The 21,402-nt window shown below is 49.8% G+C and overlaps 1 protein-coding gene across 7 annotated transcripts in view; it reads right to left on the minus strand.

Annotated features, from left to right (window-relative positions):
* Positions 1-2,767: 2,767 nt before the first annotated feature.
* The window catches only part of GAS7 (growth arrest specific 7), a 200,903-nt gene continuing 182,268 nt past the window's right edge, over positions 2,768-21,402 (minus strand). For all 7 annotated transcript variants that reach the window (XM_061143479.1, XM_061143477.1, XM_061143483.1 and 4 more), the window contains 5 exons: positions 17,669-17,797; positions 16,422-16,545; positions 11,458-11,537; positions 9,834-9,932; positions 2,768-9,206 (listed from right to left, as the gene is read on the minus strand). In XM_061143479.1, coding sequence (XP_060999462.1) covers positions 9,093-9,206; positions 9,834-9,932; positions 11,458-11,537; positions 16,422-16,545; positions 17,669-17,797 — 546 coding nt within the window. In that variant the 3' untranslated portion in view covers positions 2,768-9,092. The remainder of the gene's footprint in view (positions 9,207-9,833; positions 9,933-11,457; positions 11,538-16,421; positions 16,546-17,668; positions 17,798-21,402) is intronic.

Here is a 21,402-nt window from a genome sequence, read left to right on the forward strand (position 1 = left end):
TTGGATCCCTGGGTCGAGAAGATCCCCTGAAGGAAGAAAGGGCCACTCACTCCAGTACTCTTGCCTGGAGCATCTCATGGACAGAGGAGCCTAACCGGCCACAGTCCATAGTGCCACACAGAGTCAGACGTGACTGAAGCAACTTAGCACGCACACACGGTAACTACAAAGAATAAAGCACATAGTGTGTAGGCGGGTGACTTGGGGTTTGTATCCTATTTCATAAGAGGCTAATGACAGGTCCCTGCTGCTGGGGGAAAGACACCCGCCAGCCCCCGCCAGCCCCCACTTATATTATGCAGGAAGGACCCGGAAGTTCAGGCTCAGATGTGCTGACCCATTCCTCCTGGTCGGCCCACCCACTGCGGATCCAGAGTGCTTCTCAGGAGGCTTTAATGTCACGTGTGTGTGTGTCTGTATACTTACTATTTTTTCCATCAGTTTGTGACAGCATATTCTTTCTTAAAAGGAGCCATTTCTCCTTTTCTAGGCTTTCACTAGCCCGCAGCAAGGCATTTGTTCTCAAGAGCAGTTAGAAACAGGACAGTCATCAAACAAACAAAACCCAAGCCATGAAAACGAAGTCAGACGCCTCCACCCTTGCCTCTGAACCTGGTGTGCGAGGTGATTAGAAGTGCTTCCTGGGTGTCCACACTGAGCTTGCAGGTAGGACAAGGCCAATGTCACAGGAAGAAACCAAGCTCTCGTTCTCAAGGAGTGAGCAGAATGGGCAAGGAGCTGTGTTTCTGAAGGTGAGGAGCTGGGTTGCCATGACAACAAAGAGGCTATGGGCCAGGAGACAGGACCCCGGGTTAACACAGAAGGCAGCCAGAGCCCCCAGTCCCTCTGCCCCTCTCAAGAGCAAGGAGCAGGTGCTGCCCACACTCTTCAGGTTGCTGTGCCCAGGAGGGGCCCGACCCTGGGAGGGGACCATAGGCAGCTGTGTAGATGCTGCTGAGAGAGGGGTCATGACCTGGAGGTTTGTTTGAAAACCTGCATAAACATCTTCTATCAGAGGGAGAGTTTATGTTCCTTAGCCAAACAAGTTGTTGGAGATGATGTATTGTGAGGGGATTTGTTAAGTCTGAGCTGGGCCATAAACTCTCCCCGAGCTCCAAAGACCACTTGGGGAGAAGCCCTCGTCTCTGGCCAGTGAATCTGTTTGTGTCTCCCCCTCCCAGCCTGGCCTTGACTGAAAGACGCAGACTCTTCCCAGAGGCTGGCCCCGTCCTCTCCCTAAGCTGGGAGCCCTGGAGCCCCTGCCACCCTCCCCCACCTTCCCTTGCTGTGAGCAGGAAGACAAGAGAACCCTTTGACCCCGGTCTGGAAGCAGAGGGGAAAGAGGGCTCAGAGAGCGTGAGTGGGAGGCAGAGAATGGAAGGAACGCCTCTCCTATGGCTGTCCCCATCACAGTAAATAGCAATCTGTCCTTTTGCTTGCCTGAACCAAAATCCTTGGAGTCATCCCCTGTGCCCCTTTTTCTATCACACCCCACTCCAAACTGGCTCGAAATCACGTTGGTTCCACTTTCAAAGCACTTCCAGAATCTGACCGTTGTCCCCACCTCCACGTGGCCACCCCTGCAGGCAGCATCCCCTGCGTTCTGGCTGCCTTGCTCCCCTGTAACTACAGTGAGCTCCCCAGCAAGGAAATCAGGCTGTGCACCCTCAGCTTGGACGGCCCCCAGAGCAAAATCACAGGCTTTCCAAAGCCTGCAAAGCTCTGCAGAAGCTGCCCCCTCCCCATCAACGTGTCTGCTCAAGCCAACTGGCCTCAGTGAGGTGCCTCCAGCCTTTAACAGGGCCACCTCCTCTGCCTGGAATGTCCTCCCCACCAGCTACCTGCCGGGCTCCCTCCCAGGTGTCCTTGACTTTGGTCAAATGCCACCTTCTCAATGAGGCCACTCCAATCACCCTATTTCATGTTGCCACTTACCCACCATCACCCCCGAGACCCTCCTCCTCCCCCTGCCCTCTTGTCATAACACCTATCATTTTCTGCATACACTCTATATATCATTTTGTTAGCCTGTCTCTTTCTGCTGGAAAATAAATTCCGTGAGGTCAAGATTCTTGATCTGTTTCCATCACCAATGTGCTCCCAGTACTGAGAGCAATATTTGGCATTCTGTACGTGTGTGCTAAGTCGTTTCAGCCGTGTCCGACTCTTTGTGACCCTATAGACTGTAGCCCACCAGGCTCCTCTGTCCATGGGATTCTCTAGGCAAGAATACTGGAGTGGGTTGCCATGCTCTTCTCCAGGGGAGCTTCCCGACCTAGGGATCAAGCTTGTGTCTCATATTAAGTTTCCTGCATTTCGCAGGTGGGTTCTTTACCACTAGCACCACCTGGAAAGACCCTGGCATACAGTGGTGTTCACTAATTATTGCATGGATGAGTGGATGGGATGGATGGGTGGAGAAAGGAAATAATAGCCAGGAGCCCCTTGTGTTCACAGGGACAGAAGTCTCCAGGGAAGGGGACTGGGGCCAGGGGTGTGGTCCCTCTGCTAAGTAATTGGGGGTAAAATGATCACCCAGCTCGGGAGGGACACTGAGCCTATTTGTACAAAGAAGAGGGTGGGAGCCCTCCAGGAAAGCGGGTCACCCAGTGGGACGACACGGTGTCTCTGGATAGTTTATTTTACACAGGATGAAATCTAAGCATCTCAAGTGTACACACAGAGCCGAAGGGGGAAAAAAATGAGAGCATTTAACTTCCTGAAAATGCTTTATAATAATGCAGAACAATTATATATAGCAAACGCCTTCAAAATTTAAACATTTAATTTTTCAGCATTAATACACACAAATGCTATTACGGGAGTGGTGTGGGAAGGGTGGATTACAGCCTCCATAGGGATCAGAGTTTCAACAGTGTTACTTATAAATTATAGTACATCAACTTTATTTACCGATCTAGGCAGCCAGGGGATGGAAGGATATACAACGTGGAATAAACACATTCATACCGGGATGAGGAATGCTGGAGGAGACACAGCTTTTTAACATTAAAAATGTATAAAGTATTTAGCAAAAGTTACAGAAAACAGAGCAAACAAGCACGTTTATTTTGTTAGAAAATCCCGCTTTCATGGGCTTTGCTGATGTGCTCCTGTCTGTGAAGGGGCTTGTTCCTGCCCCATCGTCCCCTTCCTGAGGGAAGGGCAGAGATACCGATTTGCCGCCCCGTCCCCGAGGATGGCAGGTGTCCCTTTGAATGACTGTCCCTGGGTCCACACGGCTGCCTGGAGGCCCCTTTCCCGAGAGGTGGCCTCTTGCTGCGTGTGATGCCGGTTGGAAAGCACCTCCACTCAATAGACAACAAATGCCCAGGTCCCAGGAAGGGGATGTGACAATGACAGGTTGCGGGACGAACGAGAGAGCAGAGCGGGGCCGGTCTGCTGCTCTTGCCCTGGTTCCTTATGCGTTCCTTCTTTGTCGCCACGTCACACTGTCCCCATCAGAGCATTCGTGTTCCTGACCCTCTGCCTCCCACCACTGCAAGCCCGTTAGGGATACCCCTCAAACATAAAGGGCCAAGTTCCCCTGAAGAGTGCAGATCCAAAGGCCATCACAGCCCCTCTCCCTTGGAGACACCTCCCAACAAGGCCCTCCAGTAGCCATGCCCCAGCATCTAGAAGGTTCCGGGGGAGCAGAACATTGGTTTTTGTCACCTTAGTCTCACCAAGCCAGGCAAGAGGGGTTGGGTCCCCCACCTTCACAAAGGGCCCAATAGAAATGACTCCAGTGGGGGTGGGGTGGGGATGATTTTGAGAGCCCCCAGGCCCCCTTCCCCCCCAAAAAAAGGCATCCTGGCAGCGGGGGACCCTGTGTTGTGGGCTCCACAGCCCACACCGTCACCTGGCTGGACCCAAGGATGTCTTCTGTTGGCTGGGAGAGGTACCTGGTTGCTTTCAGGGGCTCAGCTTCCACTGAGCAGGGCACAATTAAAATGTGGCTGGAGGAGTCCTTACTTTGGCGGTCTTGCCCAGAGCTGACAAGCATCAGCAGTTTGGTGTGCTTTTCTCTCTGCCACCACCCAGGAGGGTGGCACAGGCCAGGTAAGCAAGGCTCGGGCATTGACAAGAACCTGAAGGGAGGGGGCTCTGACTCCATGCCTGGTTTTGCTCCTTGGAAGTGACCTGCAGGACATGGTGTCAAACATCAGTGGATGAAAGGTAATGGCTTCTGCTTTCTTTAGGAGTCCGAGGAGGAGGAACTACCTCACTCTCAACAGCTCATGAAACTAAGTTTTTGTGTCTAAAAATCTCTTTTTAGATTTCTCAGCACCCAGGGACCCCTCTCAGGAGGGGGTGAGGTGACAGCATGCACAGCTGTGGCAAGTGGACTCAGATGAGGTGTGACATGTGCATTGGGCACAAAACTGGAAATGAGAAGGGAAGGAGAGACAGAATGCAGCAGCTGGAGGAGGCCTGGGAGAACGTTCTAGAATAAACACCTTCAGTTTGCAGGTGAAGGAAGATCCAGAGAAGGGTGGTGCTGAGCCTGTGGCCAGCCCCCTGCTTTCTCACCCACACCCTCTCCACCCACCTCCCACACCCCCGAACTCTCATCAAATGGCAGGGACTGGGCGAGGTGAAGGGAGGATCCCAAGGAGCAAGTGGATTTGCCAGCTGAGATGCCAGCTTCAGGGGGCAGCAGAAACCTTGTCCGCCATCCCTGCCTCCACCCCCAGCAGCTCTCTGCATTTCAAAAAACCTGAGTGTTAGATGCCCCCAAACCTAAAATCACTCATAAAAAGCCAAGTGTGAGTCCCAAGAACCACTGGATGCAGCTGGCTGGAAACAGCTGTGCAAACAAGCTGAAGACTCCAGGTCAGCAGCTTCCAGGCAGACAACTGGTTTTAACAGCAAGGAAGCAGTGGGGTGCATCCATTCAACGGACGGCTGCTCGGCGTTGCAGGGGAACAAGCTAGTGACATCCTACGACAAGGTGACTCAGAGGCGTCAAGCTGAGCGAGGAGGCCAGAATCAAAGGCTCCTGCCTATTTCTATGATACACTACAGAAGGCAGATCTGCATGGTTAGAAAATCCATCAGTGGTTGCCAGATGCTGGGGATGGGAAGAGTGGATGGACATCAAAGGAGCCTGAGGGGATGTTTTTGGAGTGATGGAAATACTACGTTGATCTCAGCAGTGGTTACAAGACCGTGTCAAAGCGAAAGTGTTAGTTGCTTACTTGTGTCCCAACTCTTTGTGACCCCATGGACCCTACGTGTCCACCAGGTTCCTCTGTCCATGGGATTCACCAGGCAAGAATGCTGGAGTGGGTAGCCATTCCCTTCTCCAGGGGATCTTCCTGATCCAGGGATTGAACCTGGGTCTCTTGCATTCCAGGCGGATTCTTTATTGTCTGAGCTACCAGGGAAGCCCCATAAGATGGTGTAAGTTTGTCAAAATTCATTGAGCTGTATACTTCAAAAGGGTGAATTTTCCTGTATGCTCATGAACCCCCAATTTCAAATGTCAAATATTTCAATAAACTTGGAAAAAGAAAAGGCAGTGGGACCTGTGTGGACAGGGAGGTTTATGGAAATGATGGTATGCTGGCTAAGGAAGTGTGCTTCTGATCTGTGCCCCACTTAACACTGGTCCAGGAACTTTCCCTATCTCCATAATTACCAGTAGGTCTGCAGAATCCTGTATAAATTCTCCGTGTCAAGGCCATTCACCGCTGGAAGTAAAATCACTTAAACAAGCTGAGGTCTTTGATGTCCTCGGAATCTTATGGCTTGCATTTCCAAGAAGGGACTTTGGCTCTGCCAAGATTTCTTTGCTTCCATCTCCTAATCTAGTAATTGATTGTTTTTCACAAAGGGAATACAAACCCCTGATTCCTGAGTATATACAGGGTTTTTCTATTTGCTTTGGTCGTTAATCAGCCTCAGTGAGGGGAGAAGTGTCTCCCCCCAAAGAAATCCAACCTACCCTTCCCTGCCCCCGAGCTGACACAGGTGTTGGGTAGAATAAAAGGAGACCCAAGGTGGTCCGATGGGCAGAACCTCAGGTCAGCCATCCCCGAGGGGTCAGCTGGCCAGTGCTTTCCAACGCTGATCAGAAGCAATAGGAAAAAAAAAAAAAAAGAGGGACAAGCAGCTTATCCTGGAAGTTGCCTTGGCAACTTATGTTTGTCTTAGAGATTCTATTCTAAAAGTCAGGCTTTCACAGACAAAGTGCCTCCATGTCTCCCAGGCAGAAGGGGGTCACCTGTTTTCAGAAATGGAACACTGGATGTGCTCAAGAATAACCTGGAATCACTCACCCCGATAAAAGCCAAGCAAATCCTCTTATAACCTAAATACCCAAACCCAAATCAAACCAACCACTAGGGCAGAGCGCCACTCTGAAGACGACTTTCAGACATTCCAGACTTCATCCTGACTATAGGGACAGAGGTCTGGACTCTCAGCTGCAGCCCTGCTCGTGATTCACTGTTCAATTCACAGCTCTCACTGGCTGTCCTTGGGCTTCATTCTTCCTCTATGTAAAGCAAGAATTATTTGCAACAAACAAATCTCTGAAATTTGAGTTGGATATGAGCCGTGAGTGTCTAGTGACCCCGTGATCATACTCTTGGTGCCGTCTGGCTCTTCCGTCCTTGGGTAAACACCACATGGCTTATTACAGGCTCCCAGTGGGTTAAATGTGGAAGAGGTGCAAGGCTCTCGTTTCCCAGAAAGGTCTGAAAACATGCCCTTGTCCACATGGAGAATACAGGGGGTGGGGATGGAGCAGGGTTCTTAGCTGGTACGAAGCTGCATCTGTAGTACTGGCATAATACCTAGCTTGCCCCGAGCGTCTGCTGATTCAATGAATGAATGAATGAATGAGTGAAGAGCTATCAGTACAACAGATGGTATCTCTGCAAACCTAAACTCTGCAGAGAGTATCTGTAGGTGAATGCCAAGGTTACTGACCTGCAAGACCCTAGGAGAAAAGACGAGTTTACACAAAAGAACAGATCATGGGTTTCCCTGATGACAGGGCTATATCTTGTTCCGAGATCTTTGCACATCGCCCAGGCTTACCTAAATGCTTGATGAATGAACAAAGGAGGGAAGGAAAAAGGAAAAGAAGTATATGGGGGTGTCTAATGAGACCGAGGGAAAAGGGGGAAAGCGTGACTTCAGAAAATAGACTGGCCTACATGAGGCCAACTCAGGCTACTCTAAAAGAGGCGAGAGCCCCAGGGAATAAGAGAAGACTCTGGAATCCTCAGATGGGGATGAGAAAACAAAGTCAATGAGCCACATCACACATGAAAGTATCTATGTTAATAACAAGGCTATTGGCTTTCAATGTCGGAAAATCATCCACAAATTAGTTGACTAAGCCACAAGGCAATTACTGCTAGCACCCATCTTTTTTTTTTTTTTTTTTATCAAGAAACCAAGAAATGATAGCCCCAAATGGGCAGCTGGTGTCACAGCCCAACCCCAGACTGGAAGGAGTAGTTCTCCACACGAGACACAGATCCATCTTGGCGGCCTGTATGTTGGTAAAGGCCTTCACACTGACCTTTCTGGTTGGGATGTTTTGATACGAAAAGTGGCAAAGCTTGGTTTGCTTTAGGATATTCAGCATCTTTCTACTATCATTATGAGGGCGCCATACTGACTCAGAGAAAGGGGTACCAAGAGATACAAGAAAAACAAGTCATCAGTTACCAGCCTGGACGACGGAGAGAAAGACCAGTGAGTTGCCCTCTCAGACGGCTGCCCTTATGAGACATGAGTCCTGTGAATTCAAAGTAATCAATGGGAAAAGTGAAGAAATATGGGTTCTTAGGGTGTGGGCTCCAGGCTGGAATGTGCCCCTTGCAAGCTGTCTGACCTCCTTCAGCCCTTTTCTTCTTCCAATCCCCTCAAGCCAATTCTCAAGATTTAGTATGTAAGGGAGAAAATGATGAGTGAGGACCAGATGGCTTCCCAGGTCATGCTCAGACCAGGCTTTCTCAGGAAAGAGGAGATGGCAAAAGGGCAAGGGGGTACCAGCCCCAAGCAGGGGCTCCATGCAGGGCTTGGGAACGTGCAGAAGGAGCTGAGAGGCCAAGGTACCCGACTGCCTGGATGGTGACATGTACTGTGGGCACGACAGTCTGCAATGTCTTCACGGTGCCCGCCAATGAGAGCCAGACATAGAACAGCGCTCCCAATTCCACTGTGCACGGGCAGGTGGAACCACCTGGGGGGGGTGACAGAGACTTGTCCCAACCCCTCCCTGACATGAGACTGACTCAGCTCCCTGGGATGCGCGAGGGTGGAGCAGGGGGCTTCCCCAAGGAAGCGGCTGCAGGTTGGGCGGACTGGGATGTCTGGAAAGAGCACGTGGCATGGAGGCCTGATCTAACAGGCACACAATTCGCTGCTCCAACTGGGGGTGAATTTGCTGAATGAGGTAGTTTCATCCTGACCTCTTCAGGCAGGGTCAGTCTGGGAAAACTGGAGCCAGACCTTCTTCCCAAGACTCCCATTGGTGAAAAGTAGCAGAGAAGAGCCAGGATGTAGGCCCTCAGAATATTCAAGGAGGGGAAAAAAAAATCAAGAGGGAGGGCTGCTGCAAAGTATTCTGGGTGCGGGCTGCTGTGCTGAATGGTGGCCTTCTCTCCACGACTCTGATCCTGACACTCGGCTTGGAGACAGAGACCTCCCTCCCTCCCCTGCCCCTCCAAAGCCCTGGAGATAAGGAGGTCAGTTGGAAGAAGGGCATGAGCATGGGACACAATTGCTCTGGGTGGGGAGGGGACCCCTCTGGTACTCAACAGGGACCACAAAGTTCCAGTCTCGGTTTGTCCTTGGAGTGGCAAGCGCAGCACAGGACTCAGGGGGCTTCAGCCTCAGAGACAAGGGCAGGGCTGTGGATCCAGCTTCTCGGCCTGGGAACACCGGGGAGCTCCCCGTGGGGCCATCTGGGCCGCCCTTCCGGCATCACTGTCCCCTCGCCTCAGTGGACCAGGAGAGCGGGGGAGGGCAGCGCCACTCCCGACACCCGGCCCCCCCAGCGGGAGCGCCACCTCCTCTCCGTGGGACCCCCCCAGCCCCTCCTCGGTAGGACCCCCGGGGCTGTGCGTCTAGATCTCCATGTCCACGGGGCGGATGTTGCCCGTCTTGTGCTCTCTGACCCACAGCTCCCTGTCTTTGGCTGGGTCCACTTTTCGAAGCAGTTGGTCCACAGGCTCGACTGTCTGCAAGGGACAGAGAAGAGAGGATGCAGTCAGAGGTGGAGGCGGAGCCAGGGGCGTGTCCTCTGAGCCACGCCACTCACACCCTCGCGCCTGACAGAGCAGCTCCTTTAGAGGGTTGTGGCAGCAGCAGGGGTCCTGGGAAGGCCTGTGCGAGGGACAGATGTGGGGGCTGGGAGAACTGGGGGTCGGGGGGCACAGAGCTCTGGCCTCTGCTCTGCTTCCCCTCATGCACGCGACCTCCAGACCACAGGGTGGGTGAAAGGGCAGGTGGGTTCAAGAGTCTGATCCTTTCCTCTCTCCACGTGTCCCCCCATTTACCACCTGAAAACAGGTTTATTGAACTTTAGCTTGAGAGGTTTTGAACAGATCCAGCATTGTAAGAAACCCAACAGAGGAGGCAAGGTCACCTCCAGCTATTTTAACCATCATGATGCCTCTATGGGGTGCGCTTGGGATGGAGTCACGTGGATGTCCAGGGTAACTGACAGGTCCATCCCAAGAGGTCGCCCACAGGACAGATTTCTCCGTAGCAGTTATGTAACCTGCCATCATGGCACAAAGGCCATGGCTCCCCCGGCCCAGCGTCCCCCGGGTACCGCTGGCCTTGACCTAGGGCGGAGAACTCACGCTTTGGTTGAACATGTCCGTCTCGTGCCGCAGCTGCGTGTACTGGCAAAGGTGCTGCCGTATCATCTCCACCCTCTCCACCTCCAGCCGCTCCAGCTCCTGCCGAGGAGGAAACACACAGAGACCTCTGGGGGGTGTCCCTCCAACCTGGGGACCTTCCCCCTACATAGGTCCTAGACCATCCTAGAGGCAAAACACAGATGCTGCCCGACTCCCTGGGGTCTGGCGAGGCACCCACCCCATATCTGGGGGCGAAGGTATAGCCAAAGATGCAGTAGCTTCTGTTTCCTGACTCTCCTTCTGCCAGGCATGGTAGGTGCTACGAGCTTTCTGCACATCGCTTAATTGTCCTCATCACAATGTTAAGAGATACAGGTGCTGTTCTTACCTTTTCCAAACAAGGGAATGAACACCTCGAGAGGTAACATCGCTTGCCCAAAGTGACAGGCAATTATGGGAGCAGTGGGCACAGGATCTTAGTTGCAGCACGTGGGATGTAGTTCCCTGACCAGGGTTTGAACACAGGCCACCTACACTGGGAGTGTGGAGTCTTAGCCACTGGGCCACCAGGGAAGCCCCCCGTTTTGCCTTTAATCAAACTTCTGCACCACTGCAGCCCCAGGCCCTGATGGGGTTGAGAAATGAAACACATGCAGGAGCTTCTGCCCTTCAAACTCTTGGGGATTTGTCCTTGGACCTCTGCTGAGTGGCCTTGTCTCCTCTGTCCACCTGAGTGCTGAGGGACAGGCAGAGGAGGCAGGAGGGCCAGGAGCGGGGTGGCCAAGGCCACAAGAAGAGCAGAAATTTGGCTCCTAGATGGCTCTGCATCTTTGGAATTTAGAGGTTCCGGCCACTGTTCTGTGTACAACTAGGTCACTGCCCAGGTGATTAGCTGGGGAGTCGGGGGAGTAAGCAGGAAGCTTAATTAGGAGATTAACCAGGAGGAAATCTAGGTCACTGTCCCTGGGGGAGGCCTCTAATCTGCTCTGGTGCGCTGGTGCCTGGGGAAGGCAGAGCGTTAGTCCCGTGCTGGATAGGCAGATGGACGGGGGTGGCCTGGGGCAGAGGGATGGTGTGATAAGCACTTGGCAGGACACCTCCTTTCTCACCTGGCCCAGTGGCCCAAGTGCCAACCCATCTCACCATCTACTCAGCAGGTGCTGACTTCACAGAAATACTCAGGAGAGCAAAGAAGTGGTCTGATGCCTGTTCCCCGGCCCCTGGTCAGAGGCCCACCCCACTGCCCCAACTTCACCCATCCACATGTCTCGCAAGGCTCTGCGATCTTAGACCCTTAGTTATTCTGGGGGTAGGAAGGCCCACATTTACTACAACTTGGCTATTTTTCCTAAATGGACCACTCTCTGTTCGTTTGACCCTGACCCCTCAGGAGGATATGGCAAGAACCCACAGCTGCCTGTGTTCACACAGTAGGAAGTGCCAGAGCAAGGGTATGAATCCACATCGCCTGGCCTGGAGGTAGGGTCTCAGTCTCAACATTAGAGCAGATCTAATGACCATCTCTCACCTCCACCCCATCGCCCTCATGTCCACCAGCATCCACCCACAGCTTCCTGAGCGCCCACCCCTGCAGGGACATGCTTCCGTATCTCCGGTCACTCACCAACGTGGTGGTCACCATCTCTTCAAACCACTTGGACTGGGCCTGGTTGTAGAGGTCCACACAGCGCATGAGGTCATCTCCTGCAAAGGGCCAAGGCCACTGTCACTCTGTCACTCCTCACCAGGGCTGCCCTCTGCCACTCCCACCCCATGGCCGGGGTGATGGAGGCAAAGAAGGGGCAACCCAGCATTATGAAAGACTGGCTTCATAGCATCCACCTGAACTTAAGTCCAGATGCCAAAACTCAGGAAGGGAGGTTCTCAGTAAGAGTCTATGTATGGTGTGGGTGGGGGTACTCCAGGGACCCCTCAAGTCTATCATGAGCCCCAGAAATGCTTCCTCCTCTAGAGATGGCAGTCTTATTTCACACTGGCAAATCCTGCTTGGTTGAACATGTGTCTCAAGCAACTTGGTACTAGTTACAGAAGGGAAGTTTGCACATCACGTCTGTTCAATGGTTTGTCTGTGTGTGTCTCTGTGGTTGTGTGTCTGTATGCGTGTGTCTGTGTGTATGTACAGGCAGCAGGCTGTCATTCTGAAACACAAAAGAATGTGTCTGATGCTTTATGGCTCATTCATGTGCAGTAATGGTATAAAAACAGGCACCAGAGTTTAACACACCAATTCCAGGATATTGGCTACCTTGGGAATCAGGGAAAGGGTGGGGGTGGGAAGGGATGGGCTCTTTTGATAGCATTTTATTTCTTAAGAGAGACATCTGCAACAAACTATTCTATCTTGATGGCCAGTGTATTCTTTCATGTAATTGTATATATGTTTGAGACAGTTCATAATTTGAAAGAAAGCAAACTGAAAGTGTTACTAAGGTCCTGGTACCCTAGACTCTTGCTACAAAGAACACAATTCCTGGACCAGAAGCATTGGTACACCCTGGATATTTGCTCCAAAGGTGATCTCATGATATTTCCCAGACAGGGTGAGTCAGAAACTATTCCTGATCATCACAGGGTTCCAGAGGAAGGAAGACACCAGGGACCAAGCTCACGATGGGAAAACTCATGAGTGAACCCAAAGATAATGGATTAACCCTTCAAAGGGATCCCTAGAATGGCACCACTTGCTCACGTGTATTCAGATATGAAAGTGAAGGGAAGAGAGGGAGAGTTATGCCTAGGGCCTGGCTCAGGGTCTCCTCCCCAGTGAGCTATACCGTTATCTGGGAGCTAAGCCTTGAGTTCTTCTGTGTATTCTTGCTTCAGTTGGCTTAAAGCTCAACATCGCAGCACTGTTTATAATAGCCAGGACATGGAAGCAACCTAGATGCCCATCAGCAGACAAATGGATAAGAAAGCTATGGTACATATACACAATGGAATATTACTCAGCCATTAAAAAGAATACATTTGAATCAGTTCTAATGAGATGGATGAAATTGGAGCCCATTATACAGAGTGAAGTAAGCCAGAAAGATAAACACCAATCCAGTATACTAATGCATATATATGGAATTTAAAAAGATGGTAACGATAACCCTATATGCAGGACAGAAAAAGAGACACAGATGTATAGAACAGACTTTTGGACTCTGTGGGAGAAGGCGAGGGTGGGATGATCTGAGAGAACAGCATTGAAACATGTATATTATCAAGTGTGAAACAGATCACCAGCCCAGGTTGGATGCATGAGACAAGTGCTCAGGGCTGGTGCACTGGGAAGACCCAGAGGGATGGGATGGGGAGAATCCCATCCTCCTAGGTGGCAGGGGGGATCAGGATGGGGAACACATGTAAATCCATGGCTGATTGATGTCAATGTATGGCAAAAACAACTACAATACTGTAAAGTAATTAGCCTCCAACTAATAAAAATAAATGAAAAAAAAAAAAAAAGCTCAACATTCAGAAAACTAAGATTATGGCATCTGGTCCCATCACTTCATGGCAAATAGATGGGGAAACAGTGGAAACAGTGTCAGACTTTATTTTATTGGGCTCCAAAATATCTGCAGATGGTGACTGCAGCCATGAAATTAAAAGACGCTTACTCCTTGGAAGGAAAGTTATGACCAACCTAGATAGCATATTAAAAAGCAGAGACAACTTTGTTAAAAAAGGTCCATCTAGTCAAGGCTATGGTTTCTCCAGTGGTCATGTATGGATGTGAGAATTGGACTGTGAAGAAAGCTGAGCACCGAAAAATTGATGCTTTTGAACTGTGGTGTTGGAGAAGACTCTTAAGAGTCCCTTGGACTTCAAGGAGATCCAACCAGTCCATCGTAAAGGAGATCAGTCCTGGGTGTTCATTGGAAGGACTGGTGCTGAAGCTGAAACTCCAATACTTTGGCCACCTGATGCGAAGAGTTGACTCACTGGAAAAGACCCTGATGCTGGGAGGGACTGGGGGCAGGAAGGGAAGGGGACGACAGAGGACGAGATGGTTGGATGGCATCACTGACTCAATAGACATGAGTTTGAGTAAACTCTGGGAAATGGTGATGGACAGGGTGGCCCGGCATGCTGCGATTCATGGGGTCGCAAAGAGTCGGACACGACTGAGTGATTGAACTGAACTGAAGCCTTGAGTAACAGAACCCACATCAAGGGCTTGGTTCATTTTGCTCTTGGTCCAAGGCCAACAGGTGAGCCCTTGATCCCAAGAAGGACTGAACTGGAGGGAAGAAAGTGGATATTTTACTGCAGTCATAGTCCCACCAAAAGCCTGTGCCTGACCGTGGGTAAGGTCACCCTTATAAACACAACATGAAATTCCCAAAGCTTTATTTGTTGACTCTGATGTTGAGAACATGCTTCACGAACTTCTGCAACATCAGGAAATAATGTAGATGAAGGCAGGTGTGTCTCTTCTCTATGTAGTCCAAGGGTCTGAAATCAGACCCTTCTGAACAGTATGGGTTAAGGACATGGATTCTGGAACCAGACTATTGGGGTGTCATATAGCTCCACTGTTTACTAGCTGTGCAGCCTTGGACCAAATTGATTCATCTGCCTGTGCCTCAGTTTCCTCATCTGTAAAATGGGGATAATAACAGTACTTTCAGAGAGCCACAGTGAAGATTAAACAAACTAAGAAAAAAAGTGAAAAAGAAATACAAAGAACAAAATAAAAAAATAAACCACTTATGAAAAATATTTGCAATTCAAATGACAAAATGTTGATGTTCCTAACATAATCCCTGTCAATCAATCAATGAGAACAAGACCAGCCATCTGACAAGAAAATGGGAAGAGAATATGAGTGAATCATTTTAAAAACAAAAGTCACAGATGATTTAAAAGTCTATTTTTAAAATGCTCGACTCCACTCAAAAAGCAGTGTAAGTTAAATTAGAAACAAAATACTATTTTTCACCAGATAGCTACGATATCAAAATGAGATAGCATACAGTGTTGACAAGAGTTTAGGGAACAGGCATTCATAGAGAGTAGGCACACCCATCTGCGAAGCAACTTGGAAACATCCATCAAAATGAATACAAGCCTCTGACCCAGTTATACGCCCCAACATCCCATTGACATGCAGACCCCCACCCCCTACAGAGAGGCATTTATAGTAACAGCATCGTTGGCACTGACAAATACTCTGAACAATTCGAAAGTCCTACAAAAGTCCATTGGGGAATGATGAAATAAATCTGGATACAATCATATACTTGCACGTTATTCAACTATTTAGGAAATCTGATGTACAGAAATGGATGGGTAAATAAATTGATGATGAAATAGACCTATCTCTAAGATACATCTATTAAAATATAAGTTCAGAACAGTATAATATGAAATGCATATAAATCTAAATATTAAAAACATTTCAAAAATTAGGGTGTGTTGACAGTGACTGTATCTGGGGAATAAGATTTTATATTCTTCTGTGTTGATTAAAATATTTTGCCAAACAGCAATATTGTTTCTGTAATATAATTATTTAACAGTTTCTTTAGTTAAGCTAATTTAAATGCGCCTCTCCTCTCCTTGGGTTTTCCTTCTTACTCCCAACAAGTGTAGCATGGCTTCTGTTTCTACTACTGTGCTATTAAAGATCTTTATATAAATGTTGCATTTCTATTACATTATTCTGTTATGATAGCATTACACCACCTTATTTCAAAATGTCCCTAAGATGGCTGTTTTTCATCCTTTAATGAACTAATTACACCAGGTTCACCAGAAGTTGGGGTGAAAAAGATTTAGAGACCAAACCATCTAATCCAAACCTTATCTCACAGCACATATTCTAATCCCAGAAAGCAAAATGCATTGCCTTTGTATACTGTGAAACTGGTTGTTAAGAAATACTGAAATTTAAAAAAAAAAAACTGTTTCTTGCTGACTTTTCTCCCCTTCCCTTGTGTATTAGCTAATCTTTACCTCTAGGTGGAAGCAGATGCTGACTCACTGAGGAATATTTTGGAGAGAATCTGAAATATGGTTCTTTCCTTTCTTTTTTAAAAATATTTTCTTGGCCGTACTGCAAGGCATGTGGGTTCTTAGTTATCCAACCAGGTGTCAAACCTGCACCCCTTGCATTGGAAGCAGGTAGTCTTAACCGCTGAATTGCCAGAGAAGTCTCTGAAATGCGATTATTTCTTTAAACAAAATGTCAGCCTCTATTCTGGGTCAGTCGTCCATCACTAGAGGAGAACCTTTGGAGAACTATTACCCGGGGAGGTGGGGCAACTTGGAGGGTGGGTGGGGTTTGCACTTCAAGGAACTCGAGGCAGCGGCAAGACCCCTCAATTCCGGGTCCCTAGAGGAGTCTGCCCACCACCTGACCAGAGACCCTGGGCTTGGGTCAGAAGCAGCAGTCTCTGGGTAGGGTGTGGGGAGACCCCTCCCTCACCACTGCTTCCCGCGCCATAGCCTGCAGCCCCAGTCTCACCTCGTGGAATGCATGTTCCCAGGCACCCCATCTCCCGGCCTTTCCTGTCCATGCCTCTGGGACCGGGTGAGGACAGACGGGGCAGCAGGTGACAGGGCCGCACTCACCCGCCTGCGTGGACTTCCTCCGAGCCTTCTTGATGTCCTCCTCCGTCTTGTTGCTCAGCTTGATCTCCAGCTGCTGGGTCTTCATCTCCAAGTCTCTCTGCCGCTCCGTGAGGGCTTTTCGGGCCTGGGATCCAAGGACGTGGAGTTAATCACAGGCTCAGAGACAGAAAGGGCCCACTGGTCCTGGCCCCCTTTTTTAGGTTGTTGTTCAGTCGCTAAGTTGCGTCTGACTCTTTTCAACCCCACGGACTGCAGCATGCCACACTCCCCTGTCACCATCTCCTGGAGTTTGCTCATCATGTCCATTGAGTTGGTGATGCCATCCAACCATCTTGCCCTCTGCCGCCCCATTCTACTCCTGCCTTTAATCTTTCCCAGCATCAGGGTCTTTCCTAGGTAAGTCCTTTCTTTTCCCTGCTTTGGTAAATGAGGCTACAGGGGCTCCGTCAGGCCAAGTGCCGAAACCAGCATCACCCAGCCAGCTGGGGACCACACTGAGGCTGCAAAGTATCCTTTCATCCTTGGCCTAGAGCAAGGCCCCCAGAGCATGCTTTCACTGGCACATGTACATGTACTGGGGACCCAGGCAGTCCTGAGACCACAGCTTCTCTGGGGCAGCAGGGACCACAGAGGTCATCAAGGTCACCTCCTAACAGTGGTCAGCAGCTGGCAACACCAGCCTCCCCATTCTGGGGTGGCATGGGCCTTTCGGTGCTGGCCTCTGGCAGGGTCTAGGGTGCCTGCAGCAGTAATACGGCCCTTTTCTCCCACACCCCTCGCAAAGGCGCTGGGGTCAGCCCTGGGGGGAGACCTCTCTCTGCTCCATAACTGACCATCAGAGCTCCCAGCAAGGTCAGACCACCTCGGCCTCTGGGAGGGGGGGGGTGGTTCAGTCAGGAGGGAATCTGCCAAGTGAGACCCAGACAAAGGGGCCCTGTGTGTACTGGCAGTACATCCAGGCTTCAAGATCCTCAAAATTAGGGTGTACCTTGTCTCACATTCCAGATGGAAGCCCCCTACAACCCCAAGGCAGGTGCAGTCTCTCCCACCCCAGCTGGGAATCTGAGCACTGGGGGAAGTCCACACTTAACCTCTGGCCAGGGGAGGGGATTCTCATACTAACCCCCACCCCCAGATCTGGCTGCAGGGGGGACAAATGCCCCTGCCAGGGCACGCGGAGCCCCTGCTAGCCCCCAGGCACTGCTCCCTCCAGCATGACCCCCCCACTCTGCAACCTGGGCCCTCACCTTCTCCACCGCGGCATAGCGGCTGGCAAGCTGCTTGCGGAGGTCTGCGATGTGGTGGTCACACTTCTTCATGTCCTTCTTGAAGTTCTCGCGGAAGTTCATCAGGGGCTTCTCCACCTCGCTGTGCAGCTGTTGATGGGGGAGACACACTCAGGACCCGGGGAGTACCGGCTATGAGAGGAGGGAGGGGGTGCCTCTCCCACCCAGTGGGTGAGAATGGATACCATCTCACAGGGAGGTCAGAGACAAGTAGTTGTGTATGCAGTCGAGGATACTGCCTCGCAGATACACAGGCCTGCCTGTGCATGCAGGCCAGGATACTGGCCTTCACTGGCCAGGCCCAGGGTTCACACCAATGGATGGGTTACTGCCTGAAGCCCACCAAGTCCCTGTGGGCACCCTCTTCCAGTGTGAAGCCCACAGAGCCTCCTCTGGGGCTTTGCTCAGATGTAATCTCCCTTACTTTCTAAACTGGGAGCTTTGGGGACCATCCCTGTGACCCCAAACACTCAGCAACTATCACAAAGGTGACATTTCACCAGGCGATCTTGGGTCAGTTCTACTTATTGATCCTCTACCTCATGCCAGGTACAAAGACCACAGATGATGTGCACGTGGTCCGGATCTCCAGGAAGCCATGGTGGGAGCTCACAGGGACCCTTCCTGCGCCATGCCTGCTGGTCTGCATGGAGGCTGGCGCACCCCCATGCCACCAGAGTGGACCAGCCTTGCACCTCTAGGGCCAAAGAAGGGCCCTTTAATGCTCTGAGAGGCTCTGGGTGGTGTCAGGTTTTCCAGCTTTCTTTTCTTTCATTCCTTTCCTCTTTCCCACCCCACTCTCTTTGGAAGGAGAACTTTTACTTAAAACTTTTTTTGGGTGGTATGAACATGAGATGTATGTGATAACAGGTAAATATGGACCTGCTGTGGTCAAAGGCACAGTCTAGCAGCCTCCCTGCCCCCGACTCAGCCTCTCAGAGCCTCACCGACCCTGTCTCGGCTCCTAAGGCCCCCAACACAACCTCTAGGACCTCCTTACTGGCCTCCTAGGGCCCCTCACTTGGCCTTCCAGGGTCTCTCAACCTCCACCCTTCCTGCTGGGAAATCTGAACCTCCCTAGATGGATGACATCCCAGCTCTGGGACTTGGACTTCTCCCCCTCCTCACCAGGCTCTTTCTTGCTACATTACCTTTTTCCCAGAGGCCTCAGGGATGGAGGGGTTCCCTGTACCAAACCACTGATTACATGTTGACTCTGAACTCTAGGAGGGTGAAGGCCAAGCTGGCTTGGCCCCTGCTGTATCTACAATGCCTGGCTGCAGCAGGTACACAGTGGGCCCTCCTGCACTACTTGGAAAAATGACAAGATTTTCGGGACCCAATGCTCTGGGTGACAAGATGATGCTTTGCTGGTGGGTGACCTTCAAAGACTAATGGAGCGGGGGCTGCACTAACACCCCTCCCCTCATGTTGGTTGTAATGTCTGCTATCATGTGTTTGAGCCCTGGGAAGATTCCTTGCACAGGAAAACACCCCCATCTGGTGGCAATCTGTAAAATGTTATAAACTTAAGTGCTTCTGAGACCTAGAGAAACCCTTCCCCACACAGATTAGGCACTGGGGGAGGAGGGGGAGGGCTGCATAGTTGGCTGCCTTGGGAACTTGCTCCTGGTTGTGGGTCTATGTGGGTTAACTCAGCTTGTTGACCCAGTAACTCTGAGCTTTCTTTCTGAGGACCTGGAACGCGAGTGATTTCCATATATTCATATGCCCAGGAGTGACCTGCAGAGACTTGTCAATACTCAGGATTTCTGGGTCCTGGCCCCAGACTGTGTGGTCTGGGGAGGGACCAAATCCTGCCAGGACCCCCCAAGGCTCTCCCCAAATTCCAAATGACATTCTGGAAACATCACACTACTGACTGTTAGAAGTGATTCACGTGTAAATATATGGCTGATTCATATATGTGTAAATCTATGGCTGATTCATATCAATGTATGACAAAACCCACTGAAATGTTGTGAAGTAATTAGCCTCCAACTAATAAAAAAATTAAAAAAAAAAAAAAAGAAGTGATTCAATCCCATGGATTGAAGACCCACAGAGTCTCCCCCTATATTTTAAAAGGCTAATTTTTTAAGAAAGTTGGCTAGATGTCTTTATACTCATTCTTAAGTTTTAAGCATATCTGGCTAACCAGGAGGCCAAAGTCCTCCACAGAAGCTTGTCCTTATAAACTTCAACTGGCCTGGCTTGGTTGCAATAGGCCATTGAAGCCATTCAGTTTGCCTTTCAGAATTTCTGCCTCTTCCTTCCATGTCACTCATCAGAAGAGAGCAAGAGAAGTCTCAGGTCAGAAGGAATTTCAGACACCACAGGGAGACCTCGGAGAAACTGTGGGTTGGGTGACAGACCACCACAACAAAGTGAATGTCACAAAAAAGTGAGTTTTGCAATAGAGCAGGTCACATGGATGTTTTGGTTTCCCAGTGTACATGGAAGCAATGTTTTTATACTATACTGTAGTCTATTAGGGCTTCCCAGGTGGCTCAGTGGTAAAGAATTCACCTGCCAATGCAGGAGACGCAGGAGATGTGGGTCAGGAAGACCCCCTGGAGGAGGCAATGGCAATGGACTCCAGTATTCTTGCCTGGAAAATCCCATGGACTGAGGAGCCTGCAGGCTATGGTTGATAGAGTCAAAAAGAGTCGGACACGACTGAGCATGCACGCATGTAGTTTATTATTATGTCTTAAAAATGTTCATGCCTTAATTTTAAAAATACTTATTGCTTGGATTTCCCTGGTGGTCCAGTGGTTAAGACTCTGTGCTGCCAAGGCAGGGGGTACAGGTTCAATCCCTGGTCGGGGAGCTAAGATCTTGCATGCTGTGGGTATGGTCAAAATAAAAATATTTATTTCTAAAAAATGCTAACCATCATCTGACAATGCAGGGTTGCCACACATCTTCAATTTGTAAAAAAGACACACTAAAGCAAAGTACTATATACAACAAGGATGCCTGTATCTGGCCCCATATTTTTCAAACAGTGCATTGCTAAGAGTTGTGAAATAGTGGATCAGGACCAGCTTTTTGATGAGCATAGTCCAGACATGAAGAGGAAACATCAGAGATGTTTTAGCCACATACGGGGGTATCTGTATTTGATTATCTAGGTGTGGATACATGTGTGTTCCGGGTGGCCATGGAAAACGTATAACTAGGTCACAGTCAAGTCAGTTTCAAGTCTCACTGATTTGGTCCAAACACTTCATTTTACACTTGAAAAAAATGGAAGCCCAGGGACACTAAGTGGCTTCCCCCAAGATCACAAAGCTTGTGAGGGATAGCACTGATAAAAAAATCATTTTTTATTGTTCTCTTGATGCCCTCTGTGCTCCCCAAAAATCTTCTGGCTGAATACATGGCCTTGACTGCATGATTGAATTTTCTCCCATCACCAGGAATTTTTCTATTCTCTCTTCCTCACCCAGAAGCAGGTATAACTTCTTTTATATAGAGCAATCTTATTTCTTTAATAGTCTGTTGCTATGAACAATGGCTCAACCTAGGAGACTTCGAAAAGCCTAAGATTCCTGGAATGAAATTGCATTTCTTAAAGAGCTCTTGCCCTTCAACACAGAACACTCAGGAAAGACATTTTCAAGGAGCCTTTTGGAGCAGATGTTAAAATGGATTTTGCACATGTGGAGCTATATTTATCTATGGTGGAT

This window comes from Dama dama, chromosome 5, assembly GCF_033118175.1.
Source record: "Dama dama isolate Ldn47 chromosome 5, ASM3311817v1, whole genome shotgun sequence".
NCBI classification, from domain to species: Eukaryota; Metazoa; Chordata; class Mammalia; order Artiodactyla; family Cervidae; genus Dama; species Dama dama.